Source organism: Maylandia zebra, linkage group LG4 (genome assembly GCF_041146795.1).
Source record: "Maylandia zebra isolate NMK-2024a linkage group LG4, Mzebra_GT3a, whole genome shotgun sequence".
Classification (NCBI taxonomy): domain Eukaryota; kingdom Metazoa; phylum Chordata; class Actinopteri; order Cichliformes; family Cichlidae; genus Maylandia; species Maylandia zebra.
Genome location: NC_135170.1, coordinates 37,116,709 through 37,136,831, shown reverse-complemented (window position 1 = coordinate 37,136,831; position 20,123 = coordinate 37,116,709). Strand labels below are relative to the sequence as shown.

General features: G+C 47.0%; 2 protein-coding genes across 3 annotated transcripts in view; one reads left to right on the top strand and one right to left on the bottom strand.

Annotated features, from left to right (window-relative positions):
• Nucleotides 1-877: 877 nt before the first annotated feature.
• Nucleotides 878-3,048, top strand: LOC143418430 (uncharacterized). Its single transcript, XM_076883533.1, has 2 exons — nt 878-2,802; nt 2,893-3,048. Exon 1 carries the CDS (start codon nt 1,062-1,064, stop codon nt 2,238-2,240), a length of 1,179 nt encoding a protein of 392 aa, XP_076739648.1. The 5' UTR covers nt 878-1,061; the 3' UTR covers nt 2,241-2,802; nt 2,893-3,048.
• A 7,831-nt stretch (nt 3,049-10,879) lies between these two features.
• The window catches only part of crhr1 (corticotropin releasing hormone receptor 1), a 31,378-nt gene continuing 22,134 nt past the window's right edge, over nt 10,880-20,123 (bottom strand). For both annotated transcript variants that reach the window (XM_004556548.4, XM_076883532.1), the window contains 8 exons: nt 15,007-15,127; nt 14,773-14,926; nt 14,624-14,684; nt 14,460-14,532; nt 13,946-14,031; nt 13,483-13,621; nt 13,092-13,133; nt 10,880-12,991 (listed from right to left, as the gene is read on the bottom strand). In XM_004556548.4, coding sequence (XP_004556605.1) covers nt 12,851-12,991; nt 13,092-13,133; nt 13,483-13,621; nt 13,946-14,031; nt 14,460-14,532; nt 14,624-14,684; nt 14,773-14,926; nt 15,007-15,127 — 817 coding nt within the window. In that variant the 3' untranslated portion in view covers nt 10,880-12,850. The remainder of the gene's footprint in view (nt 12,992-13,091; nt 13,134-13,482; nt 13,622-13,945; nt 14,032-14,459; nt 14,533-14,623; nt 14,685-14,772; nt 14,927-15,006; nt 15,128-20,123) is intronic.

Genomic DNA, 20,123 nt, shown 5'->3' with positions numbered 1-20,123 from the left:
GAAGCCACACACCTGCTGCTGATCAGGCCTCGTCGGGGGAGCTACTTAAGAGATTCTTGGAGCTCCCACCGACGCGGGATCATTTCCTTGAGACTCCACGTTAGTCGTCCCATTGAATTGAGTTAATGTGTGTAAGTGTATGCCCGCGGTTATTTGTGTCCTGACGGCTGCGTCTATTGTTTCCCGCAGGAGGAGCGTGGAAGGCACGAAGAGCAGCGAGCACCGGGGGGTGCTGACACGGGAGCGGAGAGCACAGAGACACGAACTATTCACGCAGAGACACGACACGGGAGTCTGGGAGAACACGGGGATTTATTGTTGTTTGTGTTCCACTCTGTAAATAAACACACTGCTTGAACTTTGAGCTCCGCGCCTGGGTCCTCCTTCCCCACATCCCCACGGTCTGCCAGCCAGACCGTGACAGAATGATCCCGCCACTTATGGACCCAGCGGTCTCCGAGGAGAGGCTCAGGAGGGAAATTATGGATGAAGTGTACCACCTATGTGAGGTATGGTGGGAGAAGCCAGCGGAAGGTTTGCGTCGCGCCGTGGAGAGGCGGCTGCAGGAGATGCTTTTTAAATTCCCCTGGCTGGTGGGCTCCCTTAATGCGGTGGTCCTGGACTTTCTACTTTCCACCCTCCACCTCCACTCTCCTCCTCAGGCTGCCCACCAGCTCGGACATCTGGTGGATTCACTGCCTGAGACGCCGGCCCCGACGTCTACACGGAAACGACGTTCGCGCCGCCAGCGTTCCTCACCGCAGCCACATCCACGGTCATCTCAAGAGCCGGCTGTGGTGAGTAGTACGGACAATTTTCCATTTCCCTCACCATCTGTGTTTGTGTCTGCAGTGGACGAGCTGACAGCGCAGGTAACATCACCTCGGTCAGAGGTCTTCACACCACTCGCTGCTTCACCATCTGCGGTTGTGGCGCTGTCGTCATCTCATCCGCATGCGGTCATCCCTCAGCCATCTTCTCCACCAGCGGCAGCCTCCATTCCACTACCCACTCCAGCAGCCCTGTCCGGAGGGGGCGACCTCACACGCGTCCAACGCCTGATGGACTGGGTAACTCACACCACCAACGCAAGGGCAAGAGTGGTGGGGTTAAATGCCATCGAGGCAATCCTGGAGGGAAACCCCTACCTCGGCCAGCTCAAGGGAGTTTCCGCCTGCCTTGGCACCCTGCGTAAAGCCCGGGGGGTGGTGCGAGCTCGGGAAACCTCAGACTTCGTCCAGCTGCAGCAGGAGCTCAGCATGCCCGAGCAGGAGCTCAGCGAGCCGGAGGAGCTCAGCATGCCCGAGCAGGAGCTCAGCGAGCCGGAGGAGCTCAGCATGCCCGAGCAGGAGCTCAGCGAGCCGGAGGAGCTCAGCATGCCCGAGCAGGAGCTCAGCGAGCCGGAGGAGCTCAGCATGCCCGAGCAGGAGCTCAGCGAGCCGGAGGAGCTCAGCATGCCCGAGCAGGAGCTCAGCGAGCCGGAGGAGCTCAGCATGCCCGAGCAGGAGCTCAGCGAGCCGGAGGAGCTCGGCATGCCCGAGCAGGAGCTCAGCGAGCCGGAGGAGCTCGGCATGCCCGAGCAGGAGCTCAGCGAGCCGGAGGAGCTCGGCATGCCCGAGCAGGAGCTCAGCGAGCCGGAGGAGCTCGGCATGCCCGAGCAGGAGCTCAGCGAGCCGGAGGAGCCCGGCATGCCCGAGCAGGAGCTCAGCGAGCCGGAGGAGCCCGGCATGCCCGAGCAGGAGCTCAGCGAGCCGGAGGAGCCCGCACCGCCAGCTGAGGAGCTCAGCGAGCCGGAGGAGCTCGGCATGCCCGAGCAGGAGCTCAGTGAGCCGGAGGAGCCCGCATCGCCAGCTGTGGAGCTCAGCATGCCCGAGCAGGAGCTCGGCGAGCCGGAGGAGCCCGCTCTGCCAGCTGAGGAGCTCAGCATGCCCGAGCAGGAGCTCGGCGAGCCGGAGGAGCCCGCTCTGCCAGCTGAGGAGCTCAGCGAGCCGGAGGAGGAGCTCTCGCTGCCGGCCGAGGAGGAGCTCTCGCTGCCGGCCGAGGAGGAGCTCTCGCTGCCGGCCGAGGAGGAGCTCTCGCTGCCGGCCGAGGAGGAGCTCTCGCTGCCGGCTGAGGAGGTCAGCGGACCGGAGGGACCTCCACGTCTAGCGCGGCCTCCTCGCCGTCCACGTCCGGTGCGTCCCGGGGACCCGGGGCCGTCCGCCGGAGCTGCTACGTCGCCGCCGTTGGGCTCGAGGTAGGCCCCCTGAACTCTCTTGTTGTGTTGATGGGCCGCCTGTGACTGTTTGTGGCGTCTTTTCGTTTTCTTTTTGCACCGCTGCGGGATGCGCGGTCTGACTCTGAGACTGTGGACTGGGTCGGTTCGTTGTTTTGTTGTTTTTGCTTGTTTTGGTTCTGGCCCTCCGTCCTGGTTCCCCCAGCCGCCCGCCCTGGGTTGGTTGTGCTGTTTTTTGTTTTGGTTTTGGGGTCGTCGGGAGCCGACCCTTAGAGGGGGGGTACTGTCAGGGTCCTGGGACTGGGCGACCCAGGATCCCTGAGCAGTCATGTATTATATTATTATTATTATTATTATTATTGTTGTGTATTTTGGTGTTGCTCCCCCTTCCCTGTGCTTGTGTATATGTGTGTGTGGGTGGCTGAGCACTTGTTTATAGGCAGCGTCAGGCCTGGAGGGTGTGGCCCTGCAAGGGGACTGGCCACACCCGAAGCCACACACCTGCTGCTGATCAGGCCTCGTCGGGGGAGCTACTTAGGAGAGTCTTGGAGCTCCCACCGACGCGGGATCATTCCTTGAGACTCCACGTTAGTCGTCCCATTGAATTGAGTTAATGTGTGTAAGTGTATGCCCGCGGTTATTTGTGTCCTGACGGCTGCGTCTATTGTTTCCCGCAGGAGGAGCGTGGAAGGCACGAAGAGCAGCGAGCACCGGGGGGTGCTGACACGGGAGCGGAGAGCACAGAGACACGAACTATTCACGCAGAGACACGACACGGGAGTCTGGGAGAACACGGGGATTTATTGTTGTTTTTGTTCCACTCTGTAAATAAACACACTGCTTGAACTTTGAGCTCCGCGCCTGGGTCCTCCTTCCCCACATCCCCACGGTCTGCCAGCCAGACCGTGACATATATACACAATAACAGCAGCGTGATTTAAGTAATGAAGTGAAAACAATGTCCAGTGTGTGTAAGAACCATATGTGTGGGTCAGTACTGTGTGGTGGTGTGATTGAGAGACCGTATCGCCTGCGGGAAGAAGCTCCTCCTCAGTCTCTCTGTGTTGGTCTTCAGGGAGCGGAATCGCTTTCCTGACCTCAGCAGAGAGAACAGTCTGTTGTTGGGATGGCTGAGGTCCTTCACGATCTTCCTGGCCTTGGTCCAGCACCGCCTGCTGTAGCTTGAGTGCAGGTCAGGGAGCTCGGAGCGGATGGTGCGCTCAGCTGACCGCACAACCCTCTGTAGAGCTCGTCTGTCCTGCATGGTGCTGTTCCCGAACCAGGTTAAGATGTTTCCCGTCAGGATGCTTTCTATGGTGCACGAGTAAAAGTTCCTGAGCACCTTGGAGGGCAGTTGGAAGTCTCTCAAGCGTCTGAGGTGGTAGAGACGCCGACGGGCCTTTTTCACCACGGTGTTGATGTGACAGGACCATGACAGGTCCTGCGTGATGTGAACTCCGAGGTATTTGAAGCTGTCCACTCTCTCCACTGGGCACTCGTTGATGACGGGGGTCTGGTAGTTCCTCTCCTGCTTAGTGCTGAAGTCCACTATCAGCTCCTTTGTCTTACTGACGTTTAGAAGGAGGTTGTTCCTCTGGCACCAGTTCTCCAGATTCCTAATCTCCTTCAGGTAGGCCGTCTCGTTGTTATCAGAGATCAGGCCCACCACGACGGTGTCGTCAGCAAACTTGATGATGGTGGTGGAGCTGGTAGTGGCCACACAGTCATATGTGTACAAAGAGTACAGCAGGGGGCTCAGAACACACCCCTGGGGGGCTCCAGTGCTGAGAGTGGTGGAGGCTGAGACATGTCCGCCCATCCTTACTGCCTGTGGTCTGCCAGTTAGGAAGTTGGAGATCCACTGACACATAGATGAGCTGAGTCCCAGATGCTCCAGCTTGGTGGTGAGTGTGGAGGGAATTATGGTGTTAAATGCAGAGCTGTAGTCTATGAAGAGCATTTTAACATAATTCCCCCTTCTAGTGTCCAAGTGAGTGAGTGATGTGTGGAGGAGATGAGAGATGGCATCGTCTGTGGAACGATTTGGACGGTAAGCGAACTGTAGTGGGTCCAGTGTGTCTGGTAGTGAAGAAATGATGAAGTCTCTGACCAGGCGTTCAAAGCACTTCATCACTACTGAGGTGAGGGCTACAGGGCGATAGTCGATGAGTCATTCAGGCCCCTCTTCTGTGGAACCAGCTTCCAGTTTGGATTCAGGAGACAGACACTATCTCTACTTTCAAGATTAGGCTTCAAACTTTCCTTTTTGCTAAAGCATATAGTTAGGGCTGGACCAGGTGACCCTGAATCCTCCCTTAGTTATGCTGCAATAGACGTAGGCTGCCGTGGATTCCCATGATGCATTGAGTTTTTCCTTTCCAGTCACCTTTCTCACTCACTATGTGTTAACAGACCTCTCTGCACTGAATCATATCTGTTATTAACCTCTGTCTCTCTTCCACAGCATGTCTTTTATCCTGTCTTCCTTCTCTCACCCCAACCAATCACAGCAGATGGCCCCGCCCCTCCCTGAGCCTGGTTCTGCTGGAGGTTTCTTCCTGTTAAAAGGGAGTTTTTCCTTCCCACTGTCGCCAAAGTGCTTGCTCATAGGGGGTCATATGATTGTTGGGTTTTTCTCTGTATGTATTATTGTATTGAATTCTATTCTATTCTAAAATTTGCAGATGACACTGCAGTGATAGGATGCATCGCGCACAGGCAGCAGCACTTTTCATTATGTGTAATAACAGGATACTAAGGTCATTGGCTTATCTGGCTGAGATCCAGTTCACGTTTCTTCTTCTGCAGCTTTCTTGGCATCTCCTTATTTGGATATGACCCTTCCTATGGCGATGCTCCCATTACCATGACAACCATCTCTGGTCCTCCGGCCAGGCCTGTAGAGTTAAAGAAGAGCTGTGGAGTGCATTCCAGCAGCACCTGATTTACGCCCGAGGCCACATTCCTGTGTGGAGATGACGAGGAAACATGGTCTGTTTTATCAGAGTGAATCCAAAACTCTTCTACAATACAGTGTGTGTAGTAAAAGACAAATATGTGATTCTAATTGTGAGATATTAGTCTTAAAGATAAAAACAAATCCCAACAGTGTCTACATCAGTGAGGGCCTCAGTGGGACATTTAACCCCACAGAACTGGTTAGGAGGGCTCAGCAGTGGCTGTGATTCCTGAGGACGATGAGTTTCATATGTAGAAACTTCTACAGCTGCAGCAGCTGAGAGCATCCTGACCTTCTGCATCGTGATACGGCAACACCAATCCTATGGACTGCAAATGCCTGGAAAGTGGTGAAGGCTGCCAAAAAGATCGTTAGGAGTCCAGTGGCCTCTCTGCAGAACATCTACCAGCACAGGATAGTCCACAGGATAGCTGCCATGACCTGGATGACACACCTGTCAACGTCTAATCAGAACTCTAAATTTATTTAATGAAAGCGAAGAGATGAGCCAGGGCTTTACTTGAAGAATGCAACGCTCCCTAATGCTGATATCATATTGATTTTCAGTCACCTGACTGCATAGACGATCTACCACCTCAACCACAGTATGTGAGGCTTCTGTACCGTATGTGTGAGGCAGCACAGTGGCCCCTCAGGGGACCATGCTCTCCCTCCCCTTCATCATTGTTGTCAGTAACAGACTTACTAGTGCTTTAATCCAGCGGTCCCCAAAGCTTTTTGCTCCACAGACCGGTTTGATGTCAGACAATATTTTCACGGTGTGGCGGATAAATACAACAAATAAAACAATACGACAGAGACAAAAACTGAGGGATTTTGTAAATATAATAATAAATGCAAAATCACTCTGTAATTGTGTAACTTTATTAGCATCCTCCTGAAATGCATCAACAGCATTGAGAGTAACATCCTCCTCTCTGCCCCTTAATGCTCTCTGGTCGCTATGGTAACGTGTAAATATTTCTTTCAAAATAAGACGTATAACTACAACACAGGAAAAGACCCAGGAAAACCGAGCTAACAATAAAAACCCTGAAAACCATAAATTTCAACCAGAGTCTCAGCTCTCACGGACCAGTACTGGTCAGTGGCCCGGTGGTTGGGGACTACTGCTTTAATGGAATTATATTTTTAATTCATGCCCAGTTAGAGTGTCCTAAGCAGCCATCTGGCACCAAATGCACTTTGTTGTTGAGAAACGCCATAAATCTGTTAATCTCGCACATATCATTTTGTGAACACTGTAAAACGAGATGCAGATTGAAGCAGCAGAAATGAGTTTTCTCCAGAAGGTGGATGGGCTCTCCCTTAGGGTTAGGGTGAGGACTTCAGCCATTCAGGAGGGGAACTCTTCCACATCAAAAGGAGATGGCTAACGCTGTCGCCTCCGGGGTAAGGTGTTTCAGCCAGGCATGTCCTAGGGTGAGGAGGCCCGGGATATGCTGGAGAGATCAGATTGATCGGCTGGCCAGGGAATGTCTCTGTTTTCCTGGAGGATGAGGTGAAAGGGGCAGGGGCTTTCCTGCTGCTGCCCCCAAACCCGACTTCAGACAAGCAGAAGAAAATGGCTGCATGATTTTTGTTACTGTAGATTTGAAATTTTACTTAAATAAATGGTAAATGGCCTGTATTTATATTTATATTTATATATTTATATATATTCATGAACAAATGGAAAAGAGGCCGTTTATACAATGATTTCCACGGGGGGGCGATTGTGGCTCAAGAGTTGGGAGTTTGCCTTGTAATCGGAAGGTTGCCGGTTCGAGCCCCGGCTTGGACAGCCTTGGTCATTGTGTCCTTGGGCAAGACACTTCACCCGTTGCCTACTGGTGGTGGTCAGAGGGCCCGGTGGCGCCAGCGTCCGGCAGCCTCGCCTCTGTCAGTGCGCCCCAGGGTGGCTGTGGCTACAATGTAGCTTGCCATCACCAGTGTGTGAATGTGTGTGTGAATGGGTGGATGACTGGATATGTAAAGCGCTTTGGGGTCCTTAGGGACTAGTAAAGCGCTATATAAATACAGGCCATTTACCATTTTTACCATTTACCTGTAATCCCTGGCCAGGTAAAAATACGTGACACACACAAGTTGACACACAAGCTACCACGGCGAGTGGGCTATGGAACGCCAGGACTGCCATAATGAATTAATTAAATACACCATTAAATATTTAATTAAATGTGTCAATAATTAATTAAAATTGGAATTAATTAATTAAATAAATAGTTATGACACATGTAATTAATTATTTAATGATATATTTATTTATTTCATTTTGGCAGTCCTGACGCCTGGCTCTCATCATGAAATAATTTTATCTGTCAGCCTCACCCATCAAACTCAGGGGGCGGGGTTAACGCTGATCGAGTCAAAACCATTGCTTAGGCCTGGTGGCCATTGTTTCTAGCACACAACAACCGGCATGTGGAAGCTAACAGAACTGAGCTTTGAAAAACCCTGTTTGTGTGTCACCAAATACCGTTTTAATATTTTTTTAGCCGAGAATGTAGTGGTTTAATCTTCATGTGTCTGGTCGGTTTGTCAAGATACAGCCTCTTTGCAAAAGTGTTTCGATGATTTCGGAGATGTCTGCCCAGTCTCACGGCAAAGCGTGGGATAGACCCGCTCGCCTCGCAAGCAATCCCACCGACAAAGCGCAGGCCCCGGTACACAGCTGTAGTAACCCCCGCTGACTTCTTTTACTGAGGTTATATTTATCGGTGTTTTATTTCCTGATGTTCTTATGTGTCCTAAGTGTTTCAGTCGCCAATTCTGAATTATAACTAAGATTAAAAACATGTTTAAGGAGGAGAGAGAGCAAATAAATCTGTTTAACATCTGATCTTTGGGGTTTTGTTCAGTAATCAGCGTGACCTGTGTATAAACACATAAAAGAGATAACGTTGGTGTTTCCGTCATGTAGTAACTGCTGCCTTTAACTGTACAAAGGTTGTTCGACACTATGAAACACACACAGACTTCATGATGTTCGGCTAATATTTTTATTGTGAATATTAATCATGCTGACCTCGCTCTGTACACCACGGAGCGAGGTCAGCATATCCACGATATCCTCAGCTCCATGAGTTAACACAAAGTTTCCCAGCTGACTATCTAACTTCCAACTATTCCAGAGACGTGAAAATATACAGCATAAAGAAAAGTGTAAGAGACTCAGCAGCAGATTAGAATAACAGTTATACATTTAATGAATCACCAAATGAATCCAAGAAACGAGCAAACCTGTTCCGACAGTTTGAGTTTGTATTCCCTCAGCTGCAGACTCGCTGCTGTTTAAATGTTTGAAAAGGAAGATTAGATATAAAAAACGTCAAACATAGACTCAGTCTGCCTTCACATTTGATATGAGGCCAGCACGTATAGTGGCTGTGTCCTGTTTTAAGATCATACATGTAAAATTGTTGTCTGACCTCCGTCGATCCAGCCGCTCAGAGTCCGTGGTTACCATGGTTACTGCATAAGCAGCTATAATGTTAACAGCTGGCACTGAGAAAACCTACCGGCAGCATGGGTGTTTATGTTTTTCATTGCAAAAGAACTGTCTGAATGGTTAACTGAAGTTAACTTGGATAAATTATAGTTAAGGAGTATCACAGATAACGCCTACGTGAGCTGTGAGACTGTTCACCACACTGAAATCAGCTATTACTGAAATACACGTGCTATATCATAAACTATGATATAAATAGGGAGGTCCTATTAACATGTTTAGTTTTAAAGGACACCTTCCTGCCTTTAGTCTCATTCATGAGCAGTATTAGTTTTCTTCTAACATCCAGAAGTCTGCACAATGTGTTTCATAGTTTGTAACAAGCCTTTGACAGGTAAACATAACATGACCGAAAAAGCAAAAAAAAAAAAAAAAAAAGAGAGAGAGAGAGAGAGAGTGTTGACATAAGAAGAGAAAATGCTCTCAATTATGGAGACAGGCAAATGGTTCATTTATGTTTGATGTGTGTTTATTCCTCCCTAAATATCGTCGGTGAAGTTCGCCATGCATGTCAGATTTTCCTGCGCATTTTTATACCTCTGCCAACAGAGAGAGAAAAAAAAATCACATTCTAACAGACAGCTGGTGCTTAGAATACAGATGAATAACTATTAAAAAACAGATGATATTTAGATGATAGTTCAGTCTGACACATGTGCCAGTGAACCATTAAACGTCTGTGAAACTATGCAGTTATGAAACGTAACTTTAACCTCAGCCAAACCGATTTGCTCAGTTGTAAATAAAACAGCGAAGTAAACGTGACCCGACAGACAGAACCTGAGTGAATGAAGTCCAGCGTTTAACCACTGAGAGCTAAAACTCAGCTGAGGTTTCAAAGCTGTGTGCCGGTGATTGGACATCAGCCGCTGATGAAGCTGTTCGCCTATAAAGTGCTCTGTAAGGAAACGAGCTCCAGCAGCTCTGCGCTCGGGGAAAACACTATATTTACTTATCTTGTGCAGAAAAATGCGCTGACATTGCTTTATATCGAGCACCGGCTGCCCAGTTAAACTGTGACTATCACCAGGTAACTAGGCGTGTTTCTTGAATTAGCAGCAGGTGTTAAACAGCTGACAGGTGAGGAGGAGGATGCATGCAGGTAAACTGAGGGTCTGTTGAGCTGATCGCTGGTTTCGTGAGAAAAATGTCAGCTCGTTCTTTATGTTACAGAAGCACAGAGACACAAGACCAGGCGGAAAGAGACGATCGTTCGGTGAAAATGAGAATCTGCGAATGCAACATGTGGAACACGGAGAGTGGAATATGTAAACAAACCGGTTAACGTAACCCCCTCGGTGCACTCTGCATGCTAATTGTTAGCAGAGCTAGTGAAATCTCTGACAACATCTGAGCACTTTTGCAAACATGTTCTATGTTGACAACCTGACCAGACATACGGCGCGACATTCGCGGCTAAAACACTGTTAAAAGTGTAGCTGGTGACAGAAAAACGGGGTATTTTAAAACTACACCACCACCATTGCTGCCTGTGATTTGATCTGCATTCTGGGATACCTGGCTGCCCCAAGTCTACACAAGCAATCGATTATCTAGGATCGACCTGTTTTGACTTACTTTGCACGGCAACCAATCAAATGTTAGAGAAGCTGCATGGGCAGCGTTAACCCCGCCCCCTGAGTTTGATGGGTGAGGCTGACAGATAAAATTATTTCATGATGAGAGCCAGGCGCCAGGACTGCCAAAATGAAATAAATAAATATATCATTAAATAATTAATTAAATGTGTCAATAATTAATTAAATGTGTCAATAATTAATTAACATGTGAAATACATAAATAATTAATTAAATGTGTCAATAATTAATTAAATGTGTCAATAATTAATTAACATGTGAAATACATAAATAATTAATTAAATGTGTCAATAATTAATTAAATGTGTCAATAATTAATTAACATGTGAAATACATAAATAATTAATTAAATGTGTCAATAATTAATTAAATGTGTCAATAATTAATTAACATGTGAAATACATAAATCATTAATTAAATGTGTCAATAATTAATTAAATGTGTCAATAATTAATTAAATGTGTCAATAATTAATTAATTACATGTGTCATAACTATTTATTTAATTAATTAATTCCAATTGTAATTAATTATTGACACATTTAATTAATTATTTAATGGTGTATTTAATTAATTCATTATGGCAGTCCTGGCGTTCCATAGTCCACTCGCCGTGGTGGCTTGTGTGTCAACTTGTGTGTGTCACGTATTTTTACCTGGCCAGGGATTGCAGGTGGAAATCATTGTATAAACGGCCTCTTTTCCATTTGTTCACGAAGGAAATAAATAGAGATCAGTTTGCTGATCTGTCCATGTTTCTGATTGGTCACATGATGTAAACTCCGCCCCTTTCACAGCAAGTTAAGCTTGGGTTAATTTATTAAACTGCATGCACAAACACACGTACACACACGTGCACACACACACACACTCCTGGATCTGCTGCTGTGTGTCTTCAGCAGTGTCTCTGTGGCGGAGCACTCACACCAAACATCAAGCAGACGTTCTTGTGGCTATAAAGACTCCATCTGATGCAAAATAAAACCTGCTGATAATCCAGTTTTACTTTCCTGCCACTGGTGGAAATGGTACAAATCCTTAATCCACTTGCCCGAAGATTTAATCTGAATAAATGTTCACCAGAGGAAGTAGAGCAGGAAGCTGACGTCCAGGCAGTAAAGAGTGAGTACTGGGTCAGGGTTATCAGACAGTCTAAGTTAGGGTTAGGTTTCTCACCACACACCTCTGAATCTGTGATGATCAGTGTGCGTGTGTGTGAAGAGCAGAAAGCTGGTGATCAGTAATACATACAGTAATAGCTGATAAATAAAACACTGATCAATAAACCACTAAACTGATTATAAAATGCAGTCTGGCTGCTCAGTAGGGATGGGTATCGAAACCCGGTTCTTGTTGAGAACCGGTTCCCCCTGTTTCAGTTCCTTGGAATCGTTTGCCATTTTTGCAAACGATTCCCTTATTGATTCCAGTTGCCCCGAATGACGTCACCACGTTGCGGAGCGTCATTTACCTGGCAGGAAACACGGCAGCTTAAACGCTCAAAAGTTTGATTATACTTTATGAGAACGGATGACAACAGGGCAACTTGCAATATTTGCAAAGTAGATATTTCATTTAAGGGATGAAACACTACGAATATGCAAAAGCATTTGCTCACAAAACACACGATGACCTTAAATGAATGTCGTGTTTTTAATTCGCTCCGGACTCGTGAATCTCAACCCAGCAGCAGCGGTAACGTTTGCACGTCCTCTCCCGTTAATGCGGCAGGTAAATAATCAACTAACAGTGCATATTATGTTAGCGTGATCTGCCTTATTACAAAACCTGCCATTACTGTGCATTTAGGTGACCATGATGAGAGAGACAGACAGAGTCTGGCTCAGATGCTGGCAGTTCTCGCTGCAGTCTAGTGGCAGCGTCTCCTTTCAGGCCAGGATAGACGAATGTCACCGAGCAGAGACTCAGTTTGTGGTCAAAGGCTTGAAAGGCCCATTTGCCACAGCAGATGATTTTCAGTAAGTGAATGTGTTTAATTGTAGGCAGGGACATTACTGGATATTCTTGTGTAATTGCTACAGAATAATTTATGTTACACTTTGTTATTGCTACAGAAGAATATTTATTTTATTATTTTACATTTACAATTTTTTTCCTGGGGACCCTGTGACACCCCATTGAAGAGCCGTAGGCTGGATCTAAGATCTCACTGTTGGGTTTGTAAGGCCATGTTACTCCTAAATTTCTATCTTGTTCAAAGAGAAGATATAAAACAAAGTTCTAAGCTAGTTGACCTTAGTGTTCTCCTTTTTTAAAAAGAATCGATAAAGAATCGAATCGTTAAACAGAATCGAAAATGGAATCGGAATCGTGAAAATCTTATCAATACCCATCCCTACTGCTCAGTGCAACATATGAAGCAGCTGATTGGTTGAGTCCAGAGACAGAGAGTCTAGTGAGGGTGAAGAGAGGCGGGGCCACACAGAGCCCCCCCCCCTCTAACTGTCTGGTCCTCATGCATCATAAGAGCTCAGATTGGCCAACGAGAATCACATCTCAGACCGCCATTGGGTGAGTTCAGGTCTGTCAGAGGTTTGAGGACTGTTTGATGCTGTGGAAGGACACTCTGCTCGGTGAGGTGGGCAGTGACGTGGCACGTATGACACGGCTCCGGATGGAGTGACGGTCCTGCCAACGAATCCAACGCTTCCTGACCGCGGAGCGCACCTAGATATGTAAACGGGTAAACAGAGACATCAGAACGGTCATGTAAATACGATTCATACATGATGTGAAACCAAGAGGAATCCTGATTAACATGACAAACCTCGCTATTCAGGAAGCAGTAAAACACAGAGACGAAAAAGCCCTGCAGGGACACAGAGAGTCGACAAGTTAGCCAACAGCGACTGATGGGCGGAGGAGCTACAAGAGTCCAGCCTAGAAGTGACATCATCAAAGGATGTGTCCATCAACGTTCTGGCTAATAGCTAAGCTAAAGGTTTATGATTCTTTTTAGATCAGTCTGTGTAAACTGAGCTAAGAAAGCTCGGCCAATTTAGTCTTGGACTGAGACCAGCATAGTAAACTGGATTTAGTAAGCTGAACCTGGTCTGACAGCAACAGCTCATGTATTAGTGCTCAGTGACCACACCGAGGCTCTCTGATAATCGATTAAACTGTGTTAGGCTCCCTCTGGTGTGGGTGGCAGTCTGAACCTGGAAGGACTCAAGGATGGAGTTGAAGTAGATGAAGACGATCCGAGCGACCTCGTCCTCTCCTCCGGGGTTCACAAAGAAAAGCATGTAGGTGATTCCTAACAGAGGCAGCAGCACCAGCGTCGCCTTCACCGCCTTCCTGCAGCACCAGAGAAGCACATTAACCCACACAGGCATTCTTTACCTTCAGCAAACAGGCTCATGCAGCAAGAGGGGAAAATAAGCTGGTTTATGTGAGGAGCTGCATAAACATCAGTGAAGACAGACCGTAAAGACACGGCCAGTGTGAGTGTTTGATGACCTCCAAAGAGACATGCAAAGGTGAGGCGACAGCTAACTATCACCTGTACATCACACCTGCTCTCATCTGTCTGTAAGACCAAACCAATGACTTATTTCTGATCAATCAATCACAAACCCAGCTCAGCTGTCACGCTCTTCCTATTTACAGGTGTGTTTCTACCTGTATTGAATGGTTTCTGAGGTTGTTGATGCCCTGAGTTTGGTCATCAGGATCCGGACGATGTTGAACAGGAAGACGAAGTTAATCTGAGGAGAAGAAGACTTCCAGGTTTATACACAGCTGGACTATGAGCCAAGTTACCTGTGCAGGTGTTTCTCACACACATGTGACTTCACAGTGTGTGTACATCTCTGAGTCTGATCAGGTTAGCAGGTTTCAGAGACCACATCACATGACAGCTTGTCAGCTGACGTGTCTTCTCACGTTAAACCAGACCATCTCACTCCTCTTCCTCTCTCGATAAATCATCCTCTCAGCTGTCTGTAACAAATCTGATATTTATAGACTTTATGGGATTTTACTGGTTTCTACTGTCTGATGGAGGCTTCGGCACCACTTGCTGGTCAAAGGAATCTCCAAAACATCAGCATCAGTCTCTGACAGAATTTAAGATGGACTGGCTGTGTTTAAGGAGGACTGTAGTGTTTTTAAGGTGGACTGGCTGTGCTCCTACCAGCAGGACCAGGATCATGGGGCCTTGGTAAATGTAGTCTGTATAAACTCCCGCCCTCTTTCCAAACCAGCACCTGTCAATCAAAACACAGTCACATGACTCCTCACGTTCAATATTGCAACACATTATATTTAGCAGAAGTCTTATCTGGTCACATGACCTACTTCTCATTGTCGTAGTACAGCTTCCCAAAAGCCCACGCCACGATGATGGGGAATGGAATACCTGCAGACAGACAGAGAGGGAGACGGGTGAGCAGAGAGAGGGACAGGAGGACAGGTAGACAGACAGAAAGGGGGACAGATGGACTGACCCCACCCGATGCAGATGAACATCCACTTCCTGAGTTTATCGGTTGAGTAGGTGAGAACGACGGCAGTGTGGAGGTAACAGCCTTCACCAAACATCCAGAAGAAGTTGGTCACATGGAAGTAGTTATAACCTGCCGTCACCAGCCTGCACCACACCTGCAGAGGCCAGAGTCAGCGTCACGGTCAGCATCAGTGTGTTTGTCAGTATGTGTCTGTGCGTGTGAGTGCGTGAGCACCTGGTTTCTCTCGGTAACAGCGGGATTCATTGTTAGCTGGACGATGAACCAGGTGGCGTTCCTCAGGATGAAGGCGGAGATCAGGTTCCAGTGGATGATGTTCCTCAAACAGCGAATGCTCCTGAAACACACAGACTTGAACTGATTGCCTCCTCCTTAAACACCTCCACACTATACAGTCAGGTGAGCTTTTCAGGACTGAACTTTCCGCAGCTTGTTCCTGCTGCGCTCAGTCGTTTAAACTGGATTTCATCATGTTCGCCTTTTTGGTCACCTTTGTGTTTGTGCATTTGTCCTGTTTGTGAGCAGCTAATCTCACAACATCAGACTTTTTCAGAGCAGCATCAGGAAACACCTTTCAGATCATTGCTGCCACCTTCTGGTGGTTTTAGTACATTACATTTTAACAGGCTTCAATTTGTTTTATTTAAACATTATGACGGAATATTTAACAGCAATCACCATCCCTGCATCACCCTCTCATGTTTTAATTGGAGAGCTTTCAGTTTGTTTTAAAGCTTGTTTTCATTCGCATCATTTTGATAAATAAAGAACTATCAGCCAATAAGCACTTGCGAGTCCAAGTCAGCCTGCTTTCTCATTACTCTCAGGACTAATTTAGAGTCAAGTGTTAAATTAGCATTTCGTTCATCAGAAATCGTGACCGGCTTCAAAGAGGAGAGGAGCTGTGTGAAGGAGGTCATCATTGGGCTGAAGAAACGAGCATATCAGCGAGAATGCTGAGCAGTTTGTCAAGGACAACATTCAGTCAAGTGAGGAAGACTCTCCTGGAGGAAGATGCCGTGTTTCCCAGCTGTTCACCAAGTTAAGAATCACAGAGAAAATCCAGAAGCTTCAAAGCATCAATCAGGCTCAGGAACAGAAAAATCAGACTTGACAAAGTAGACCAGGCAGCAAGCTCTGGAACGGTGGACCCATGAAAACAAAACCAACCTGTGTGATGCAGAAGAGAAGACGAAGAAGGGTCTGAAGCACCAACATGAAGTGTAGACATAGTGGAGGAAGGGCGATGGCCGAGAACAGCAAGCTTCGGCTCATTGTTCAGGTTCGCCACAGGGGGTTCAAACTGAAGTCTGAAAGACCATCAGGTAAACTGAGCTTGCCAATCAGAGGCTGAGAAGGAAAACGGCTGAAATGGTTCAGTTTAATAGGTCAGGCTGAAGATCAGGGTCTGAACATCAATCACATCCTGAGGGTGTCATTTCTAACGTTGAAAAACTCTCCCGTCTGCGAGGACCTGAATCATGTCAAAGCTACATGACGCTGGGAGCATACACGACGGTGCAGGTGTGCTGCACACCAAACACAGGTGGAGGAAACTAGTTATTTACAACTGTCTTATAATGTGCCTCTATCTTCCAGCCTGGCTTTTGCAGAGCTCTGTGGCAGGGCTGTGGTATCTGGCTCCGATGCAGTGGAGGGGCAGTGCCAGGGTGGCTGGCAGGACAGCTGCTGCCACTCAGTAATCAGACTATTTCAGTGATGCTGGGGCTCGAGAGAGGAGCTGAGTGTGGAGTGGAGAAGCAGCTGAAAAGCCAACTTCCCAACCTAAGGAAAAAGAAAGGACGTGTTGTGCAAACAAAACATGACAAAACTGTCACCTGAGGCTGCGTGGGGTCCATTCATTTCACAAGCTCATTCTACTGAAACTGCTCGATAGACCCTGGACTATCAAGAGTGGCCAACTAGTACATGGAAGAAGTGGAAAAGAGGGCTTTGCTATCCTACTCTGGAACAAGTCATTGGTTCAGGTATATGGATGACACCTGGGTGAAAATCAAATCTCAGGACGTTTCACATTTCACGGATCACATTCACTCAGTGGACCGACACATCAAAGTGGCAGGTTAGCCTTCTTAGACTGTGAGATCTCCATCAGTAATGGGGGACATCTAAAAGCTGATGTGTACCGTAAACCGACACATACAGATCAGTATTTAAGGTTTGACTCTCATCATAATATAAGAAGAACTTTCTTTATCCCGAGGGAAATTTTTATGTCATACACATGCTCAATGCAGCAAGAGAGACAGAGGAACGGAGGAATAAGATATACAATATATACAATACTAGTATACAGTAATATACTGTAGGGTAGTGCAAATATAATATTAAATAACTCTAATGAAGTAACAATATAACTATATCCTGAAAAATAAACAGCTTAGCTATCAGTGCAGGTGATTCTAAAAGTGGCATAGTATTGTGCCAATGAATAAAAGAGAGTAGTAGCATATGATGGGGAGATGAAACGAACGTGATGAAAAACTGTTGGGTGATATTGCGCGGTCTGAATGGGAACAGAATCACTTTGTTATTAATAATCATCTACTGGAGCACAAACTGGGTGTCACCAGGACGCTACAATGCAGAGTAGGGTTGGGCGATAGGATGACTATATCAACTATCGTCAAAAGGCTGAGCCCATCAGCGATTCATTTGTTTATTTGCCCATGAGTACGTTTGCTAAGAATGATGGCGATAATAGATCCAGTCAACAGAAAAAACAATGATAGCGCTGTTGTAACAGCCCCCTCCTCAGAGAGCGCCCAAACGCTTGTTGACAGAGCTGCAGAAGCTGCTGATACTCAGCCGGATGGTGAACACGTACATGCTCATGCCAGTTAGCCGCCTTTGAGAACTTTGCTCGCACTATACGTCTGCACAAGTGGCACACTGCTTTGGTTACATCCTTAGGTTTACCTCTTTCATCCAAAATAAGCGACTTTAGTGGAGATATCATCTGAATTTCATGAGCGGGACCACTCCTCCTTCACGCCCCCTCTGGCCTCAGCCTATAAAAGCCTCCCTTCTCCAATGTGAAGAGAAGAAACGCTGATCTCATTTTCATGCCCCACCCTGCCCCCCCTTTTTTTCTCTCTTCTCCTGTCCTCTCCTCTCTTCCTTGCCTCCCTTTATTTCTCGTTAGTACAGGGGGTTCAGCCCGGCCCGAGAGCCATCGCCAGTCCCCCTTCAAGGCCTTCCCCAAACCGCAGCACTAATCACACTTCCTCATCCCTCATTGCTCATCGTTACCAAGGGAGTGGTTAGTGAATGTGAATATTCTTTTAGTGCTGTCAGCGTTAACGCGCCGTCATTATGACAAAGACGATTAACAACTAACCTATCAGGACCGGACTGAGCTACAATCCCTGAAATGTCTCTGCCAACGTATTCCAGGCAGTTTGTCCAAAGTTTGTTCATTCTGCGCTTCAGATGGGTTGAGAGCGTTACAAATTTTAATCGCGTTAATCGTGATGACCGCATTAACGCTGACAGCCCTAATTTCTTGGGGGAAATTAGTTCGTCCATGTTTGAACTTCTGTGTTGTAAACATGTATGATTACATTGCTCCGCCCATCAAAAAGTCACCACAGGGATGGGGCAGGGATAGCTCAGTAGGTAGAGTGGTGGCCCCATGATCGGAAGGTCGGGGGTTCGACTCCACTGAATGGCTACCCTGAGGTACCCCTGAGCAAGGTACCGTCCCTACACACTGCTCCCCGGGCGCTGCATTAGTGGCTGCCCACTGCTTCACTGGGTGAATGGGTTAAATGCAGAGGAGCTATTTCCCTATGGGGACTAAAACATACACATTATTATTACATTACATCGACAATTATTGGACTGACGATTGCCGGTTTACATATCGCCTAACGCAGAGCGAACACCATCCCCACAGACACAGCGGCCAGGGAAGCAGAAGGACAGCACATCAAGAAGGCCCTGAGTAAATGTGGTTATCCCAGCTGGATTTTTGTCAAAGCTGGGAAGGCTCCTAAAGAAAGCTCCAGGAGAGAAGGACAACCGCTGGCTAATCGAAAACCTGTAGTGATCCCGTACGTGTCAGGAGTATCGGAGCAGCTGAAACACATTTTCTCTAAACACTGGGTCTCTGTGGCTTTTAAACCCCAAAACACGCTGCGCCAAAACATTAGACCACCCAAAGGATCGGGTCCCCCGACACAGAGTAACATAGTGTACGCTGTTAAGTGCAGGAGGGATTGCCAGGATTTATACATCTTCGTTCGCACAGATTAATTCTGATCTTGTTTTACTTAGTAATTAATTACTGGATCACAGCTTCAGAGGTCTGTATTACAGATATAGATATATAGATACAGATAAGCTGGGTTTTGGCTTATCCAGATAACTTCAGGGTTAACCTGGGCTTTCTGTAGGTAGTTTATTACTTACTGGGAAAAACTGCCATGGTAACATGTGCTGTGACTCCAACCTTCTCTAGACCTGCTTAGGTTCCAGATTACAGATCAATTGGTATGACATCGCCACCTATAGACCAATCAGATCGCCAGAAAATAGCATCATCATTCCTGGAAAACCCCTCATTACAGTGCACTGTCTTTGTGCTTCCCTGATGATCAGTAAATAATAAACATATTGATTTTTATTCTATAGGTTTTTGTCTGTTGTCAGCAAACAAATTTACAACAGTTTTTTTCTCTCTAATATCCTATCCTTAAACAGGACCAGTGCACTGTACCTGTCATCAGTCATCACATCTAGCTTCAAACCTTGAACAGCAGCAATAAAAACTCAAAGTGTCCAGAGCAGGTAATGTTCTCAGTTTCCATATTTTTCAGACTATAAGGTGCAGTATCAATGAACGGATCTATTTTCATACATAAGGTGCATTAAGCGAAACAAAAAGTGACTGATAGCCTTAAGTCTGAAATCTACTTCATAAGCATGTAGCATCCTAACAGCTAGGTGTTCCAGGTGTGCCAGGTCCTTATACACACACCATAATATTACGTTGAAGCACAGTACGTATCACTCCACGAGGCTCCTGACTATGGTAGCCGTGATGCTCCGACAGTCCATCAAGCGGTGCGGCTTTGTAGCTTACCAAAGTCATATTAAAACATTTCTTGACAGATTTTTGAGCGCCGTGTACCACATAAAATTGGTTTGAGGTCAGTAAGCACAACCAGAATTCATACTTAAGACGCACTGTCGATTTATGGTCGATAATGGTGTTGTCACAGGATGTGCATGTGGTGTTCTGCTTCATTCAGACATGATGCTGAGTCTCGCCACTCTGCTGGAAACATGGAACACACACCTGAACGCCT

Excerpts from the sequence above, each read along its gene's own strand:
- LOC143418430 (XM_076883533.1), top strand. The coding sequence starts at position 1,062 with ATGGACTGGGTAACTCACACCACCAACGCAAGGGCAAGAGTGGTGGGG.